The sequence below is a fragment of the Penicillium hispanicum genome (assembly GCF_028827665.1).
Source record: "Penicillium hispanicum strain IBT 35686 chromosome Unknown utg000007l_segment0_segment0, whole genome shotgun sequence".
NCBI lineage: Eukaryota > Fungi > Ascomycota > Eurotiomycetes > Eurotiales > Aspergillaceae > Penicillium > Penicillium hispanicum.
The window spans coordinates 2431487-2451303 of record NW_026623199.1 but is presented as its reverse complement, the minus strand read 5'-3'; the positions used below and the strand labels follow the sequence as shown (position 1 = coordinate 2451303).

The 19817-nt window shown below is 26.3% G+C and overlaps 3 protein-coding genes across 3 annotated transcripts; 1 reads left to right on the top strand and 2 right to left on the bottom strand.

Moving 5' to 3' along the window:
• Positions 1-14288: 14288 nt before the first annotated feature.
• On the bottom strand, positions 14289-15187 carry N7459_008698 (DUF3716 domain-containing protein; the record flags this gene model as incomplete). The annotated part of the gene is made up of 2 exons (XM_056947866.1): positions 14289-15129; positions 15183-15187. 2 exons carry the CDS (start codon positions 15185-15187, stop codon positions 14289-14291), a joined length of 846 nt encoding a protein of 281 aa, XP_056797376.1.
• Positions 15188-15678: 491 nt separating this feature from the next.
• On the top strand, positions 15679-16338 carry N7459_008697 (DUF3716 domain-containing protein; the record flags this gene model as incomplete). The annotated part of the gene is made up of 1 exon (XM_056947865.1): positions 15679-16338. The coding sequence occupies one exon, from the start codon at positions 15679-15681 to the stop codon at positions 16336-16338; it is 660 nt and encodes a 219-aa protein (XP_056797375.1).
• Positions 16339-16633: 295 nt separating this feature from the next.
• Positions 16634-17776, bottom strand: N7459_008696 (uncharacterized protein; the record flags this gene model as incomplete). The annotated part of the gene is made up of 1 exon (XM_056947864.1): positions 16634-17776. One exon carries the CDS (start codon positions 17774-17776, stop codon positions 16634-16636), a length of 1143 nt encoding a protein of 380 aa, XP_056797374.1.
• Positions 17777-19817: the final 2041 nt, after the last annotated feature.

The following is a 19817-nucleotide window of genomic DNA, read 5'->3' as shown; positions in this document are numbered from 1 at the left end:
GATTTATCTTTAAAATAGCAGTTTTTTTATATTATATCTTAGGGTCTTTATTTTAGATTTTAAGGATTAATAATTTTAAATTATTATTTACTTCTATAGTATAAATCTATTTATTTATATATATAGCTTAAACTATATATTAAGAAATTTATTGGTTATAATCTAATTCTTTTTAGATAGCTTAGTTAGCTACTTCTATCTTTTTATCTTTTTCTTTAGATTTATAGTGTAAAAGGCTAAAAGGATCTCTCTTAAACTAGGATTTACTAGTAATAAAGTCTATTATATTTATTAATTTAACTATAATATCTACTCTGTTTTTCCCTAAATTAGTAATAAAATAATCCTTTAGTAGGTTTAAAAGTTTAGTACCTAAAGTATCTTTTAGGTCTAAGTTTATTATTTAAGATAGTGTATCTATAAGATTTTCTTTACCCTTTTAGTGCTAAATTATAAATTTAAATAGACTTAAAAATATATATTATTATACTTACTAGCTATTTAATTTAGGTTATTTTATAAATATTTATAAGTTAGAATAGTTAAAAAGGACTTTAATTTAATATTTAATACTTTTAAGATAGTGTTATTAGTGTTTAAATAACTAAATAATAATAAATAGTTCTTAATCTAGTGTTCTATAATTAATTTCTGTTACTTAGAACTTTTATAACTAAAATAAAATAGGATAATAAACTCTATTATTATTTAGTTATAATAAGATACTAGCTATATCTTAGTTAGAAGTATTAGTTTCTAAGTAAATTTATCTTTTTAAGTTAAAATAGTGAAGTAAAAGGGCAGTCTTAAATATAGTGATAAAATTATAAAATATTATAGTTTTAATAGTGTTTAATTATACTAGCTTAGGTTTCTTCTCTTTTATATTACTTTTTAGTAAAGAGATTAATAGCAGTGTAATTAAAGAATAATTTCTAATAAAATACTAATAGAAATTATAGAATCTAAGAAACACTTAAATATTATAGTATAATTTTAGAATTAGCTATAATTTAATAATAGAAATCTATTAAAGGTTTATTAAAATACTTTCTTAGTTGATAATATATCTAAGGAATTTTACTTTATCCTAATAGAAAGTGTATTTTAAAGGTTTTATATAAAGTTTAGTATTATATATTTATTATAGAATTTTATAAAGATATTAAATATATAAATCTTAATTTACTAAGAAGATTAAGATATTATCTAGATATACTACTATAAAGATATTAAAATATCTATAAAGTGCTATATAGATATAGTTCTAGAATATTATAGGTATATTAGTTAATTTAAAAGGTATTACTGTATATTTAAAGTGGCTATATTAGGTATAAAAAGCCGTTTTCTATTTATCTTTTTTTTTAATTTAAATTTAGTAGTATATATTTTAGATATTAATTTTACTAAAGTATTTTGCTCTAGAGAGCTAATTAAGGATTTTTAAAATAAAAAGTAATAAATATCTATTCTTAACTAAAATTTTATTAAGCCTTTAATAGTCTATATATAAATATAAACTACTATCCTTTTTAGGAATAAAAAGGATTAAAGTGCTAATAGGACTTTTTAAGTATTAAATATAGTAAAGTGTAAGGTTTTTATTAAAATATTAATAGAGTTCTATAAGTTCTTTTTATAAAAGAGGGTAGATTAGTCTATATAGAGGATTTTTACCTAGATTTAGGTTGACTAAGTGATTAGTATTTTTATTAAAGGGTAATATTTTTAATTTTTAAAAGGAAAAAATATTAGTAAATTAGTGTAGTTTTAGTAGTAATTTAATAGATTTTAGTAAGAATTTTAAGTTATTATTTAGAAGCTATATTTCTTTTAGTAATTAGACCACTATATAAATATATATTTAGTTCTAATAAATTTTAGTGAATTTATATATAGTAAGAATAGAGAAAATAGATTATTTAAACTATTACTAATTATTCTAAGGAGATAGATATATCTAGTAGTTATTAATAGTAATTTAAAAAAGTAAAATAGGACTACTTTATAGTTTAAAGTCTTAATTAATTATAATATAGGGCTAAATAAATATCTTTTTAATGCCTTTATTATTAGTTAAAGTAATAAGAATTTTCTATATTTTATATATAGGTATAGGAGATTATAGAATTCCAGAGATTCTAAAAGAATTAAGTTTTATTTATTAAAATTTATATTTTTATATAAATTACTAACTAACTAAATTAGCTTTTTTATAGGTATTAAGATTTATATATATTTTAATATTATTTTAGATAGTAATTAGGATATAAAGTTATATAGTAGTACCTATTAGTAGTTATTGAGTAGGAGTAGTAGGTTTTATTTTAGTTTACTGTTATTTTTTAATAATTCTGTGATTTAGTTTTTTAGAGATTTATTATTATTTTATTAAAAAGATTAGATAGTAGCTTTTTTAGGTTTAAGATATTTAGAAGAATAATATTTAATATTCTTATAGTTATAATATTAATTATATTTTTTATTTAGTCTATAATAGTTTAGATAGGGTTTTAATAATAATTTATTGGTATTTTATAAAAAAGACTTAGAAGATTAAATTAATTAATTAGAATTCTCTTATCTCTTTATAGATAAATATCTTTTATACTAAAAGGATTTATATTAATCTTAGAATTTAGAAGATTTCTATTAAAAAGAGGATTAAGATCTTTAGTAAGATAAATTAGTATAAGAGGTGTTAGTCTTAGAATAATTAAATTATTAATATAGTATTAATTTATTATAGTTTTATTTATAACTTTTAGAGTTTATAAAGCTTTAGTATTAATAGATAATAGACACTATTTCTTAGTAGATCTCTAAAAGTTATAGTATATATTTTTGAATATAATTCTATAAAGAATTATAGAGTTTAGTGAAAAATAAGAGTATATATTTTTTTTTTAAAAGCTTTTAAAAAGTAATATTCTAAGATATTAAGATAAAAGTGAAACTCTTTTAGATCTTAGTTAAATTATTGTTAAGCTAAGATAAGCTTTTCTATAGTCTTTATTTCTAGAGAGGCAGTATTCTTAATTAAGGTAAAGGTCTATTTCTTAAACTCTTTTTATAAATTTTAACTATTATTAGCTTACTTTAGTGTTTTATTATTAATTTTTTAGTATTATTAATTATAATAGTTTTAGTCTAAATAGCCTAGATCTATAATAATTTTTTTTTTATCTATAGAATACTATTCCTAGCCTTTATAAAATAAGATTTTTATATCTATAAGCTAGATTTATCATTATTAAAAGGTAAAATAAATATTAAAAGTGTTAATATTCTTAAAAAAGATATCTTTTTCTCTATATTATTTTAAATATAAAAAAGATTTACTAGTTTGCTAATTTAATAGTGATTTAGATATAGATTATACCTAGATAGTTAATCCTTTTTAGAGTAATTTACTTTAAAAATAAATAAAATTTTAATATAGCTATTATAGTTATTAAAACTTAGTAATTTTTATTTAAATCCTATTAAGTTTAGTTTTAAGCTAAGCTATATTAAGCCTTTTTAGATATATTTTAAGGAAGTTTTAGCTTTATATCGCTAATAATTTAGGGTTAACTCCCTCTCTTAGTAGAGTCTTAGTAGTAGTAGGAAGTGGAGTCTTAGAAATAGTAAGAAGTAGAGTCTTAGTAGTAGAAGGTTCCTTTTAAAAAGGATTATCTAGTTAAGTTTAGGGTGCTATAATTATCTTTAGATAACTAAAAGAGAAGAATCAGAAATTATTAAGAACTAGATATCTAAATTATTAGGATAGATAGCCTATTAGTTAGATAAAGATAATTAAAGCAAAAAAGGATAATATCTAATTTAGACAGTAACTGATTCTTATAGAATCTAACTTAAGTAGTAAAGGAGATCTCCTTTTCTATCCTAAATCGTCAGAGAATTATAGGGATTTATTATTAACTAGAGTTTATTATAATATTAAAGGATACAGTCAGAGTAACCTTCCTCTATTCTACCCAGGGACCCTATCCCCTATAATATTACTATTCTATTCTTAGTAATTATCTTTTTTTATTATTTTATTAAATTTAACTATAATTTTTCTAAAGTTATAGATATAATTTTAGTAATAATTATATAATCCTATAAATTATTATATCTTTTTTAGGTTTTTTAGTGTTAACTATTTAATAATACTTTATACTTTCTCTTTTTCTATATTAAATCTTTTATTACTAATTATATATCCTAAAAATCTAGTTTTTTAAATATAAAATTTATATTTTTTTAGTTTAAAAGTTATTATAGCTTTTTAAAACTTTTAAAGGACTTTTTTATTATATTTAATATATTCTTCTATAGTTTTAGAAAATACTAAGATATTATTAAAATATATTACTATAAAGATATTTAGATATTCTTTTAATATATTAAAGATAAATCACTAAAATATAGCTAATATATTAATAAGTTTAAATAATATTACTATATATTTAAAATATTTATATTTTATTTAAAATACTATTTTCTATTTATTATTTATCTTAATCTATAATTAATTATATATATTAGTAATATTATACTTTATAAAATATTTTATTTTATAGATCTAATCTTAGATCTTTTTAATTAAAAATAATAAATACTAATCTTTAATAGTAATTAAATTTAATTATTAATAATCTATATAAAATTATAGGCTTTTATCATTATTTTTTATAAAAATAATAAGATATCTAGCTAATAATAATAACTTCTAGATATAACCTTTTTTTAGGTTTTTATTAATATAGGCTTATAATATTTCTAATTTAAATTTTAATAGTTAATAGATTAATTAAAATATAGACTCTTTACTTTTTTTAATCTTAATTTTATAGTTAAATAAACTATACTTTAATAGTTTACTATTTTTTAATCGTTTAAATATATCTTAGTATTTATAGTACTTTTTAGATATCTATATTTCTTCTTTAGTTATATAAAAGGTTTTTAATTTATAGTTTACTATAATATATTCTTTTAGTTTATTATTAGTTATTTTTAGTAACTATTTTACTATTATAATAATACTAATATTTATAGTTTTATTTTATATTTTACTTTTAGGCTATTAACTCTATTTAGCTTTATATTTATATAAGTTATAATAGGTTTTTGCCTCTCTAGAGCTAAACTTTTTATTATTTAGTATCTTTTATCTAGTCTATTTTTTTTCAGTCTACTTATATTTATAGTTTTTAAAATAGATATTATTATACTATTAATTAATTCTTAGATTATACTATTTTAGCTATAGTATTTTAATTACTATATTATATTATTTTAATCTAATAATATTAAAATATATTTTTTTTTAATAATTCTTAATAATTATTTAGATCTATTCTATATAATAAATAATTCTTAGTCTTAGTTTTTACTTATATAGCTTAATAATTAGTATAATTTAACTTTTTTAGATTATTAGTATTTAATATCTAATACTAAACTATAGATTTATAAAGTTTTTTATTACTCTAGAGTTAAGTATAACTTAAATAAAAATACTATTTCTTTTAAAAATTACTATTAAAACTTTAGCTTTTATATATTTTCTTTATATAGTAACTACTAATTATTATTTTTTTTAATATAGCTTTTATATATACTATAGTGGTTTTAGATTAATTTTACTATAATCTAATTTACTAATTATATAGATTATATATAATTTATTATAGTATCTAATTATAGTTTTTAGATTATACTTTAGATATTTTATATATCTAATATATATATAGTTTTTTTATATATATAAATATATTCCTTTTATATCTTTAATATATAATACTAGCTTATTATTATTAGATTTATTATAGAGTACCTTTTATAAATCTTTTATATATAGTGTATTATCTAGATCACTTTTTTAGCTAAACTATTCCTAAATTTTTAAATATTTATTTTTAAAGGATTTTTAAAATATTAAAAATATTTTATTAATTCTTTAAAATAATAGAGTTTTTTAGATCTTTAAGATTCTTAGTATCTCTATAAGTATCTTTAAGATACTTATTCTTTATCTTTTAGATTCTTTTTTTAATAGTTTTTAAGAATCAGTTATTTAATAACTATTTTAGACCTTTTTTTAATTTACTTTTATTTTTTAGTTTATTTATAAAAACTATTCTTATTTATTATACTTTTTAAACTATAAATTAATTAAAATTCTAAAGTTTATTCTTTTTTAAGCTTTTATCTCTTATTTATATTTAAAGTTTAGTTATAGTAAATCTTTATATTTTAACTATATTATTTATTTCTTTTTAATATTATAATCTTTATTACTTTTAGATATAGATTATCTATTATTTAGTATTTTACTAGTAGCTTATAGCTTTTATAGCTTAGCCTTTTTATTAAATAATTTATAAAGTTATTTAAAGATATTAATATACTCTTTAATTTTTTTTATAAATTAGTTCTATTTTTTATTATTTAATTAACTATCTTAAATTAATAATATTAATATCTTTATATACTAAGATTCTTAGTTAATCTATATTTTTTATTTATTTTTAATATATTTCTTTAATTTAGTTAATATCTTTATTAATCTTATTTAGATTCTTTTTAATTTTCTAGGTATTTCTATTTATTATTATAGTAGCTTTTTATTATAAATTTTTATAGTTCTATAGTTTATTTATCTAATTACCTTAGATTATATTTAGTAATTATTTTATATTATTTAGCACTATTTATTTAATTTTAGGCTTTAATATCTTTTTTAAGGACTTTTTATTTATCTAGGTTTATTTATTTATTAATTTATTTTTTATATAATATTTTTTTAAAATCTTATATAATATTTATTTAGCTTTCCTAGTTTTTTTTACTCTATTCTTAGAGCCTTTATAGATTTAGTCTAGTATTTTTTATATTTTTATAGTATATTTTTCTAATATCTAGTATATTAACTTTAGGCCCTATCTTAGATTTTACTTAGTATTAAATCTTTAATTTAGTTTATTTTATATTATATAAAATATCTTTGCTTTTATAGTTTTAGTTATATTATATACCCCTTTTTCCTAGATAGTATATATTTATTATAGTTTTTAGCTATTTATTTTATTTTTATATTTTTTTATTATATAGCTTAGCTTTTTATATTTAAAATAAAGCTTTCTTTCTTTATACTATTTCTATTTTTTAATAAAGAGTCTTACTATATTAAGCTTTATTAGTTATAATCTATAAGAATTACTATAGATCTTTTTAGACTATTATAGTTTTTATTTACTTTTTTAGTAGTAATATCTATTATTTTAGTGTTATCTACTATATTATACTTTATTTTATTAAAACTTCTATTTATATAGTTAGTAATTAAACTTAACTACTATTTTAATTATTTTTAATAATTTAGTAAATTAATTAATTTATATTAATTTATCCTTAATTTCTTTTTTAAGACCTTATTTAAATAACTAGATATATATATTATTATTATAGTCTAGATATAATATAATCTATTAAAATTTAGTAATATATATATTTATTAAGCTAGTTTATTAGATTTATTTAAATCTTTTTTTAGCTATTTATTAAATATTAATATCTCTAAAAGTCTATTTAAGTTTCTTTTTGGAGATTCAGTATACTATAAATATTTCTCTTATTATATTACTTTAATCTTCTATAGGCTTTTTATTAAATTCTTAAATATAAAGCTTAAACTATTTAAAGGCCTATCTTTAGAGATATATAGATATATATATTACTTTATTTATTTCTTCTATATAGTTAATAATATATAACTATATATCTATTTATATAAAGAATAATTATAATCTTATTTAATTTTTATAAAAAAAGTCTAATTTAAGTAGTTTTATTACTAATAGCTATCTATATACTACTTAATCTTATAGCTAAGAAACTATTTTTATTAATTTAATATTAGTAAAAGGTGGTAATAATATATATCTAGCTTATCTTCTTCTTATATTATTAGTACTATCACTTTTTACTATTATTAGATTATAATTAATAATAAAATATTAATTATCTTATTAATTTTACTTAAATTTTAAACTTAGTATTTAATATATTATATACTAGCGAATTATCTACTACTATATTAGCTTTACTACTTTAAAGATAATACTTCTCTTAGTAGCCACAGTCTCTCTAAGTTTACCTATCTTTTATCACTACTATTACTCTAGCCTTATATAGATCTAGAGTCCTTAAAGTATTTATCCTAAAAGGTATATTAATTAGGGGCACTAACTAAGTTAGTTACTTAAAAATAGCTATCTCTAAGTGAGCTCCTAAGGTTGTTAGATATAGTTTAGGGTATTAAGCAATATAAAGTTTAAATAAAGATAAATTATATTCCAGTCTAAGTGTTCTAAGTAATAATATAAGATTAAACGCGAAGAACTAAATATATATTAGTGAATAAGCGTCCTTATATATCTAGTCTATCGCATCACCCAATAAGACTAGGTCTTATTGCTCAATAGGATCCAATCTTATCACCTAATATACTATCCTATCACTTAATAGGTTAAATTATATAATCTATTGCTCGTTCAGATCGCAGCCTGAAGGTTCCCTCACGTGACTTCTAAGTTGATTGGTTATCACTTCTCCATCTTCATGCCTTAGCGTGTTACCGACGCTAGGTCTGTAACATTAGTATTTAACTTAGTAAAAAGAGGAGTTTTTAATAAAGAATAAATAAGTTATCTTATATAATCTATTTCTATCCTATAAATATTAAACCTATATTAATATTAAAATTTATAGTATAATTAATATAATCTAGTATCTTTATAAATATATCTATAAAAGACTAAATTAGGTAATTATATAATTTATTTTAGATAAAATAGCTAATTTAGTGAATAGATACTATTTTAGCTCCTCTAAGATAGTTTAGTAGTTATTAGAGTTTCTAATTAATTAAATTAAGCTATCTATTATAGCCTTAGTTATATATATAAAAGACTATTAGTTAATAATATATAATAAAATATTTAGTAATAAAAAACTTTAATAGATAATTACCTCTTTTTAATTTTACTATTACTGATTATTAATTACTATTAGCTTATAAGTAATTATAGGATCTTATTTACTAAATATTTTTATTAGTACTAAGACTATCCTAATTAAGAGAAATATATCTTCTAGGATTTTCCTTAATATTTTATATAGTAGTATAAAATATAGTCCTTTTAATCCCTATCTAGTCTAATATAGTTAAGCTATTTATATCTATTAACCCCTATTTATAGTAAAGTTTACTACCTATATTATTTTTTAATATATATATCTAGTGTATCTAATTTTAAAGATATTTAGATATTTAAAAGTGTTATTTATTTTACTTTTTAAGAGACTTACTATATTTATAGTGTTATCTATTAAAATAAAGATTAGCTAAAATATTTTAAGGATATAGTTAGGTTCTAAACTAAAAAAAGACTCTATATTATATTTATCTCTATAATACTAACTATACTATTAAATAAAGATATTTTAGATTAGATCTAGACTCAGTTTAAATATTTTTTTAGTAATAACTTACTATAAAAGATTATATAAATAATTAATTAATATAATCTTTTATATAATTAGTTATATAAAGACCTTATATTATATTATATTTAGTAGGACCTTACTTACATAGAAAAGACACTAAAAGACTTTAATCTTCTTAGCTTAGTATATAACTAAATAGTGCTATTTAGTATCTAATATTATAAAATCTAAAAAGAACTTTCCTATAATAAGGATACTACTTAATCTGAATTTAAATCCTACTATAAATAGATATAATTAAACTAAAAAAAGGCTTTTAACTATATTATATAGTAAATTAAATTATACCCTCTAGATATATATTTTTTTATATAGGCTAAGAGGGATTAATAAGTTATCTCTTTTAATATTTATTTCTATATTAAAGCTATTAATTAAGTAAAACTTTTATTTACTATACTTTTACTGCCTATTTCTAGTTAAAAGGATCTATTATACTCTATATAGCTTTTACTAGGGTAGCTACTCTGCTACTCTTAAATAGTATAACTATATATAAATATTTTTAAATCCTTTTTATATATACTAAAGATAGTATATACTCTATATTATATTATTCTACTATAGTATAGCTTATATATATAGTGGATCTAATTATCTAGGATAAGATACTAATAATATACTAGAATATTTTTAATATAGTTAACTATATACTATATAATATAAGGTCCTATATCTTTAGTATAAGCTCTACTACTTTTAAGAGTATTTTTACTATTTTTAATAATAATTTTTAGTAAACCCTTTTTATTACTAAATATAATAGTAATAATTATACTATAACTATAGTATTTTATCTTTTTTATATAAGTATCTAGGACTAATTAATAAAGGTCTTAACTCTAATAAAGAATATATATTTATAGAGTATAAATCCTAGAAATACTGTTTTTATTTAATAGCTTTTTAATCTTTTAACTAATTTAATAATAGATAAACTAATTCCTTTTCTAGACTATATAGTATCTATCTCTAAGATAAAAGGCTTTATTAAATTACTATATTTAGTATCTAATATAGTATCCTTTATATATATTGCTAATTTAGTTATCTTTTATTATATAAAAGGATTTTTTATAGAGTATATAATTTTTATTATATAAAATACTAATATAAATAAGTTTAATTTAATAATCTTATTTTCTATTTTAGATAATAAGTAAAATTTATAGTTTATTAATATCTATAAACTTTCTATAAGATAAAAAGATTTAATTTTTATAAAAGAGTTTATACTAGAGTATCTTTATTCTATATCTCTAAATAGCCTTCCTTTTAAAAATATCTAACTTAAGATTAGTATACCTATAATACTACTATATAACTTAGATATTTAAAATAGACTATATAATAGTATATATATAATTATTACTAAGATTTAATAATAGTATATTAAAATCTATATTACTATTAACTCTTATACTAAAAAGACTTATTTAATCTTTTTAGTCTTTCTATCTATTAAAAAAGGTAATTTCCTATTTATCCTATACTATTTATAGTTTTTTATCTAATTTATCTTTACTATAATAATTAATAAAAAATAGTCCTTTATCTATATTAGTATTAATCTTTATATCTTACTATTTATTTATAGGTAGCTATATATTATATTCTCTTAGTCTATCTCTATAGATATAATTAAAATCTTATTATATCTAGAGAATAATTTATAGATAATAAATAATATTATATATCTAAAGGTTTTAACCCTATTTTTAAAGGCTAGCACTACTAGCTAATAATATTTTTTAATTTATTTATAATCTTCCTATTCTATCTATAATATATTATTATATTCTTATTTTATCTATATCCTATCTCCTTTTATCTAGTCTATTTCTAATATAGTTTAATACTATAATATAGCCTTTTATACCTATACTATCTCCTAATCTAGAGTTATTATTTAAATATTATTTTATATCTAGTTCTATTTCTCTTAATTATATTTATATACCTCCTAGAGCTCCTATTATCCCTTTTTATATTATTCCTATATAGTTTATAATTTATAGTTATACTCTTTATATATCTTCTCTATTTCTTTATAATATATTTTAAAGAATATATAAAGTATAAAATACTAAAAATTAATATATATTTATTTATTATATAGTTCTATTATATATTATTAATATAACTCTAAATATTAGCCTATAAATTTAATAGGAAGCTAATAGTATTAAAAAAACTATATATATATATATAGATTTTTTTTACTAAGTAATACTTTTCTTCTTCCTTTTAGTATCTTTAATAAATTTTATCTCTTTTAAAATAGTACTACTAAGGTATTTAATATTTAAAAAGAGGGTCTTTTTAGTTCTATATATATATAGTATAAATCTTAGATAAGATAGTAATAGATATAGTAAGTAGTTATAGTAAAAATTTTTTAAGAAGTAGATTAATTAAAAGGACTTTTTAGTTTAAATATACTATCCTATATATAAATTACTTTTTTTTTACTAATATAATAATAATATAAATACTATAAACCCCTTTTAAGTGGTTTAGTCTAAATTTTCTACTAAAATTATTATTATCTTTTTCCACTATATTAGTATATTAATATATATACTATATATTTATCACCCTCTATATTTAAATTTCTCTTTTTCTTTTATTTTTTTTACTATAGCTATTAGCTTTTTTTATATTAATACTAGCTCTATACTAGCTAATATCTATTACTTTTTTATTAGTATTATTATAATCAATAATACCTTTACTAATCTAATAAATATATAGATAACTATAACTATATCCTTTTAAGGTCTATCCTATCCCTATCTATAGGATATTATTAATAATCTTAATAGATTATCTCTATTAATAAACTACTATAATTAATAATAGCTATCTTTTATATCTAGTACTATTATAATAGTTTAAAAGCTACTCTTTATTAATCTATACTCTAAGACTAATAGTATAGACTATCTTTATTTATCTATTTAAGCTAATTAATTTATCCTATATATATATTTCCTTTTTTATCTAGAATTTATATAACTTATTTTATAATAGTATATTTAGTAATTTTAGCTCTAATATATATAATAAATTTACTTCTATAATAGCTAATAGTTTTATTTTTTTTATTAATATATACTTTAGTGGTTTAATTAATATAAATAGTCACTATCTATTCTATATTAGTATAATTATATATAATAATAAATAGAGTTAGATTAAAATAAATATCTTACTATTATTTATAATATTTAAGATTATATATACTATATTAAAGACTAAATAATAAGCTAAATTCCCTATATTAGCCCTAAAATATTATCTCTAGATTTTAGATAATTAAATTAGCTATTATACTATATAAAATAAAGAGTATCTATATATAGTTATCTTCTCTCTCTTTTTTATACCTAATAAATCCTTTTTATCTATAATACTAACCTTAGTAATATCTACTATATCTATTATTCTAGATAAATAATATAGGCCTATCTTTAGTAAAAGCTATTAAGAGGTTCTTTTATCTAATAATAAACTATTTACTCCTATATTAATATTATATAAACCCCCTTTTTATACCCCTTTACTATTATTATATTCCCTATTACTAGCTTACTTTTCTTTATCACTTTTAGCTAAAGTTTCTTCTTTAATATAGAAGAGTAGCTTTAAAAATAAGTTAGATAACTAATAATCTATTACCTTATCTAAGGGCTATTCTCTCTCCTTTGTACTAAAAAAGAAGTCCCGCTAAAAGTTATAGAGTAAGAAAGATACTATTACAAAGAAGATTGGTTAGGCTAACTATTAGTTTCCTATAGATAATACTAAGGAAGCCTCTAAGAGGCGTAAATGTGGCGCAAGATAGGGATAGGGGAGTGGTTTATATAGCTACTAGTAGTGTTTATCTGACTATTTTAACCAGTTTATACTCTCTACTTTATATATTTCCATGATTTATCAAATTATACTGTCCATAACATTCGGCATTAAGTGTATATATAATAGGGGACTATAAACTGGCAAGCTCCAGTATAGATTTACCGCTGTACGGCAAGGTAGGAGGCCGCGCGCGCAGCGCGGCCGGTAAACCTTGTATTAATATTTATTAGCACTGGCTTAAGTAGAAGGTTAAAGATAGTTAAATTAAGATTTAATAGATTCTAACTACCTATATAGTCGCAGATAGATTTACCAAAACGCTACTACACTAGAAGCACTAGAACTTTTTGAATCTACTTAGGATAACTAATATAAGTTATCTAATCAACTAGCCCAAAGAGGAAATAGGTGCTGGTTTAGAAAGACAGCGAATTTAAGTGATTTAGGGGGAACGGGACCCTAGTGTAGGTGCTAGCGCAGCTGCCCTTAGGGATGGAAGGACAGCTGAGGGGGTGTATTGGAATAAATGTGTGGAGAATCGCATTAATAGTTTATCCTTTTCCTGTATGTTATGATTAGTTAAGCGTACGCCCCCTAAATTAGCAGATTGGGCGTAATAGCAACACAGATTTCTCATTGATTCCTATTGGACGGATCCCCGACCGATCCTGACATATACAAAGGATGAATTATGCCTAATGCTCTAAAAGACACCTGCTATCACCTGTACTATCATTTAGAGTCCTTTTCATTCTCAAACCCCGCACCATATATGGCTTAAAAAAGCAAGTTGAGCCCCCCTAAAAAAGCAGGATTTCCCATACCATAACACCGAGGGCGACCCTTATCATCACCAGATATCAGAGCAAAAGCTTAATGAGGCTATTGGCCTCCCTTTGGATCGTCACCAACGCCTTTCCATTCGCCTGAAGCTCCTTGTGGATCGCCACGACTGCGTCATCCGCATCCCTCATCTCCTTACGGCCTTTGCGGTAAGCCTCAGCTGGTGACTCCGAGCTACCAGGAATGGCAAGCTCAGTGAACGCGTCCAGCACATTGGCATTCTTGGTCCGTATATCGATGAGTTTTTCAAGTAAAGCATCGTTGCTGTCGGCCAGCCGTTGCTGCTCCTCTTCGATCCCTTCCAGCTTCTTCTGCCACTCCTTGCGTTGGTTGTCGGAGTATATAAGTCGACGTCCCTTCTTAGTGGGAAGGAGTAGGGAAAATGAGCACCGGGCAGCGTTCCCACCCCAATGGCAATTGGCGCATTCAGGGGTTCCATGGACAGTAACACAATGTGCAAATGGGCCATCCTTCTGTCGGCAGTGCTTGCAGGCAACCTCTACCTTGGTGCCCACAACTTGCATAAGGGCCGCTTCCGCATTTGGGAGTTTGCTGCCAATCAGGTCGTGTAGGCCGGACGGCGACCAGCGAGATTTATCCCCATGTCTCATCATCAACTCGTGCCTCGCAGGAAGCTGGACGAGTTCACGGAGCAGCTCAGATTTGGGCTCATCGCCCCTTGCGGCACAAGCCCACGGGAGGCGTTTCACATAGGCCGCCCAATCCCCAGGGGGCAGAAGCGTCGTCCCGACTTTCACTTCCGGAATCTTCGTAGACGGGGCGAAGGATTGCGAGGACGGTCCACTATGCAATCGTGGAGAGGAAAACGGCTCCCCTAGGTCGGTATCTTGTGAGGATCTGTATTATATCATTAGCGATGAAGTTGTAGGCACAAGAGTTCAAAGACTTACTCCATAATGATGTATAGAACAAATCAGGATAAGATAAACGAGGAGGCGGCGAGTGAGGACAAGACACAACGGGACTCGATGAAAGTGGAGGCGAGGCGACGAACAGAGATGAGATGGGGATAGAAGCAATGAATAGAGCGGTACTGGATGAGGTTTAGACTGATCCGATTGACCAGACTGATGATGGAGGTTTGGGTATGGGTAAGAAGGATGTAGATGCGATGCGACAAGATAGATGGGGGAAGCAGGAAGCAGAAAGAAGGAAGAATGGATGGAAGAGAGATAAAAAGAAGGCATACATCCATCTAAATTTCATATCAATCCTCGCCCCTCCCTTCTCTCGTCTGCACTCCTCTGCTCCTCCTCGCTCTACTCTAACAGTCCATCCTGTCCACAATTATCCCAGCTTCTCTCTAAACCATCAACCGACCAAGGCACGTCCCTAGGTGATATGACCGCTTCTGACTCAAATGAAGTACTAATCTTGGAATAGACAATGCAGCCAACTCAATCCACCACCCCACCCTCGTATAATCCTCACTCGCGAACTCAGTTCGAGGATCCCACGGTGGAAGGGCAGAATTGCCCCCCTGGCTACTGGGCCAATGAAGCCCGCAGATGCGAATGGCCCCGAGGCCGTCGACAGGCCCGAACCCCAGGAACTCTCCTGCACGAGTTACAGCAGCTACCGCTACAACGTGAGCCGACAGTGAAGAATCGGCTTCGACGCGGTGTTAATCAATGCCACAACGGAGCGAACTTCTGGAACCTATTGGGCCAGAAGAAAGCCAACATCGAGGCCATCAATGCGCAGTCCACCGGCGTGCTTCTTGATGGTGACTCTGCCTGCGGCACCTGCGCCAGAGGAGATGGCATCTTTGATGGTTGTGTGCAAGTCCCGGGACAGACGCAGTGTGCAAACTGCCACTTCGGCGGCCGAGCCCGGCGGTGCAGTCTCCATGTCACGTTCTCCAACGATACTCAATTGTCCCAGGCCCTTGCTTGGAAAGAGGCTCTACGCCAGCGGCGGGTCCTGATGGAACAGGAAATGGCATTGGTGGAGCAGCAGCTGGCCGTTAACGACCAGCAAATGGCCCAGGTGGAAGTGCAGATCTTGGAGCTTCAGGGACAGGGGAGCAGTACAGTGCCAGATTAGCACATACATAGGTACCATTCGAATGCTACTATATCGCTGCTTAGGTGAACTCGAAGTGTACTGGTGGTCGACCAGTGATTGACTCAGGGCAGACCGCCAGCAAAGCACTGGTACACTTCGAGTTCACCTAAGGGTCGCTGGTATATTGAAAGTTTGGAAAGCTTTGGGAGCAAGGTCAACTCCTAAATTAGACGTTCGAGCCATAAGAATACAGATCGGGTCACAAGCAACTCCACGCAAGCAATACAACAAAAGGGACCCCACCGAAGCAACAACACCGAGGGATGGTCGGCATCTATGGCCCGCAGATTTCCTGGATCCATCTTACTGTGAGTACTAGGTTCTTCTCTCGCGAGGTTTGTGGTGGCCGACGCATTAACGTCAGGAAATCGATCTCTAGGGTATTAGACACCCGTCCCTTCTCGAGAGTTGCGGACTGGGTACACGCAAGCTCCTTGTCGGCCGGGCTTCGGGTCTGAACCGCGAGAGTTTCTCTGTTGACCTCGGTCCAAATTTCGATGGTGGTTTTTTTCTTATGGACGTGGACCAGGACCACCATCTTGGTCCGCCCCCCCGAGTTGGAGTACCACCATCTCGCGTCCGCGTAGAGTTGAGGGCTAGACTCCGATACACCGACCTCTAAAACGAGGGAGGGCCATTCTGCATCAGCCCCGGCGGCCCATTTGTTGCCCGGGAGAAAGCAGTTGTCAGGCTGCTTGTTTGTACTGTGGCCAGTGGCCTCGCCCGCCCCTCGAAGCCAGAAATCTCTGTTGAGCCTACTCAAACACATATCACCAAGCGTTTGGTGCAAGAAGGCGGTAAATGTCTGGATGATTTCCTCGTGGTGATAGCCCGGCATAACCTTGAACAAGATCTGTTTCTTATGAGGGATGGTGAGTGTTGCCCGAACACGTTGTAGCGCTTCTGGGGCTTCTTTGAGTGTGGTGAAAAGGGGGGTGGGGATCTGTGTCACCCAAAGGTACTGCGAAGGAGGAGGTTGCTTGGACACTAGCTTTTCTTCGATCTCCTTGATACGAGCACGAAGCTCGTCAAGGGACGACGGGCAGTCGATGAATGAAGCGGTTCGGAGGGTTGCAGGGTCAACACCAAGCTCGATGGCTTCAGGGTCGTGGCGAGCGGCAGACGAGGCTGGTGACACAGGCGCAGATATCTTCGGGCTCCAGATGGCTGTTGTGGCTGTCAGCGAGGAGCTGGATTTCGAGTCTTGGGGCTCGAGATGTGCGTAGGTATTGATGTTGGATAAATTGGTATTGGTAGAGGACATAGTGGACTGGGGGATTGGACGAGAGCAGTTGGATTGGTATGGGTGAGAGGTCTGGGAAGTTTGATGGGACGCGAAGGAGGGACGAGTTTCCATCTCAGTCGTGCCTTCCTCTTGTGCACGTGCTGCTTGATGACCCATATTGGAAGATCCCATGATGACTGTTTTGAAGGAGAGTCCAAAAGCAGAAGAAGAATAGAGAGAAGAGGCCACCGATCGAAATCTTCGAGATGGAGATGGATGATCAAGATATATGCGGAGGATACTGGGAGAGTGTAGTGGAGCACGATGTATATGTGGGATATGCCATGATTTAAACTAAGCCTATTTGGGATAGACCTGAATTATATCATGTAACTAAGCAGATCTACCGATCAATGACTCACCCTGGATAATCCCCACCAAAAATCACCCCCTAATTTCAACCCTACTATTCAAACCGCTATAATGCCACCAAATCGCTCCCAAAATCGCCAAAAAAAACGATGAGCAGAAGGGGAGGGTTTTACTAGCCTATCCAAGCTATTCGGACCAAACAAATCACGTCCACACGTGATGCAGCACGCTAATTTAATATGCCCCACTCTATGCTATATGACCGCCTATTACAACCCCGGCACTTACAGGGACCACACACACAGTCTCTATGGTCCTACATACCATATACACCCATAGTCTATATAGGCCGCTGTACTATATAGGGATTTACACCCCTATACATATATTTCTTATTATATTTAATATATTTTTTTATAGTCTTAGAAAATACTAAGATATTATCAAGGTATATTACTATAAAGATATCTAGATATTCTTTTAGTATACTAAAGATAAATTATTAAAATATAGCTAGTGTATTAGTAAATTTAAATAGTATTACTATATACTTAATGTTACGACCCCGGCCCTCGCAGGGACCACACACATGGTCTCTATGGTCCTGCGTACCACACGCACCCATGGTCTATATGGGCCGCCGTACCGCGCAGGGATTTACACCCCTGCGCACACACAGATAGCACGCCAGCGATTAGTTTACACTCAGAATCGAGTCATTGGTTTCTTTACTCTAATCCTTTTATTATCTCATTGGACTGCCTCGCAGAGCCAGTCCTAATATTCTAATCGCTTTAAACCTACCAGATTGGACCGTTAAAACCCTTAGCAATATCTCGTATCACTCACAGTAGCTCACGCCTCCTAAGAGAGGATCTTGTAGGAGAAGACCAGTTAGAAGTAACAGAAGAAGGCTAGCAGGAAGCTATTCTATTACAATCTATTATAGCTATTAATCTACCAGAGAATCATCCTTTATAAGCACTTAATCCTCTATAAGACTTAGAAATAGTCACACTAACTACCTTTAAATAATAAGATAATATAGCAGATATACTATATAATACTAAATAGGAGGAATAAAGGAAGTAGTATAATCTATAGCTAAAAAGGAATAAAGTATTAAAGTAGCTCTTTATAGCTAAAGATAAAAAGGCTAAATTTATAGTATAACTTTATAAATAAGAGCTTACTAATAAAGCTATAAGAGAGTAAGGTTAATTAGATAAAGATAGGACCACTATTATAAATATAGTCTTTATTTTAGCCACTTTATAGATATTTTAAGGGCTACTGCCTAAATCTATAAATAATCTATTAATAGTATTACTAATAGTATAATATTAAAAGCCTTTATTACTCTTTAGTAGATTTAAAAATAATCTAGCTAATAAATAAATTTATATAAAAAAGCTATATAGTCTTTTAGATATATTAATCTTTATAAGAAAATCTATTAAAGAGTAAAACACTCTAAGAGTAAAACTAGGTCTTTTCTTTAACTAATATCCTAAATAGTTCTATTTAAAATAGAGAAAGGTCGCTAAAGCCACTAAATTCTTCTTAAATAATATTATAATTAGATAGTTAAATTACTGCTAGGTTAATCTATAAAAAGAAATCTTATAGAGTACTTTTAAGATATAGGCTTTTACTTAAATAGCTAACCCTATATAGTTATAAAGGGATACTAAGCAAGATTAATAGTATACCACTTAAAAGTATAATAAAAATGTTTATATATATATATAGTATTTTATTATAATCTATAACTAACTATAGACTATATCTTTAGAATAAAAATATATTAATTACTTAAAGACTAAAGTAGTTAATAAGGTTAGATTAAAAGTATATTAAT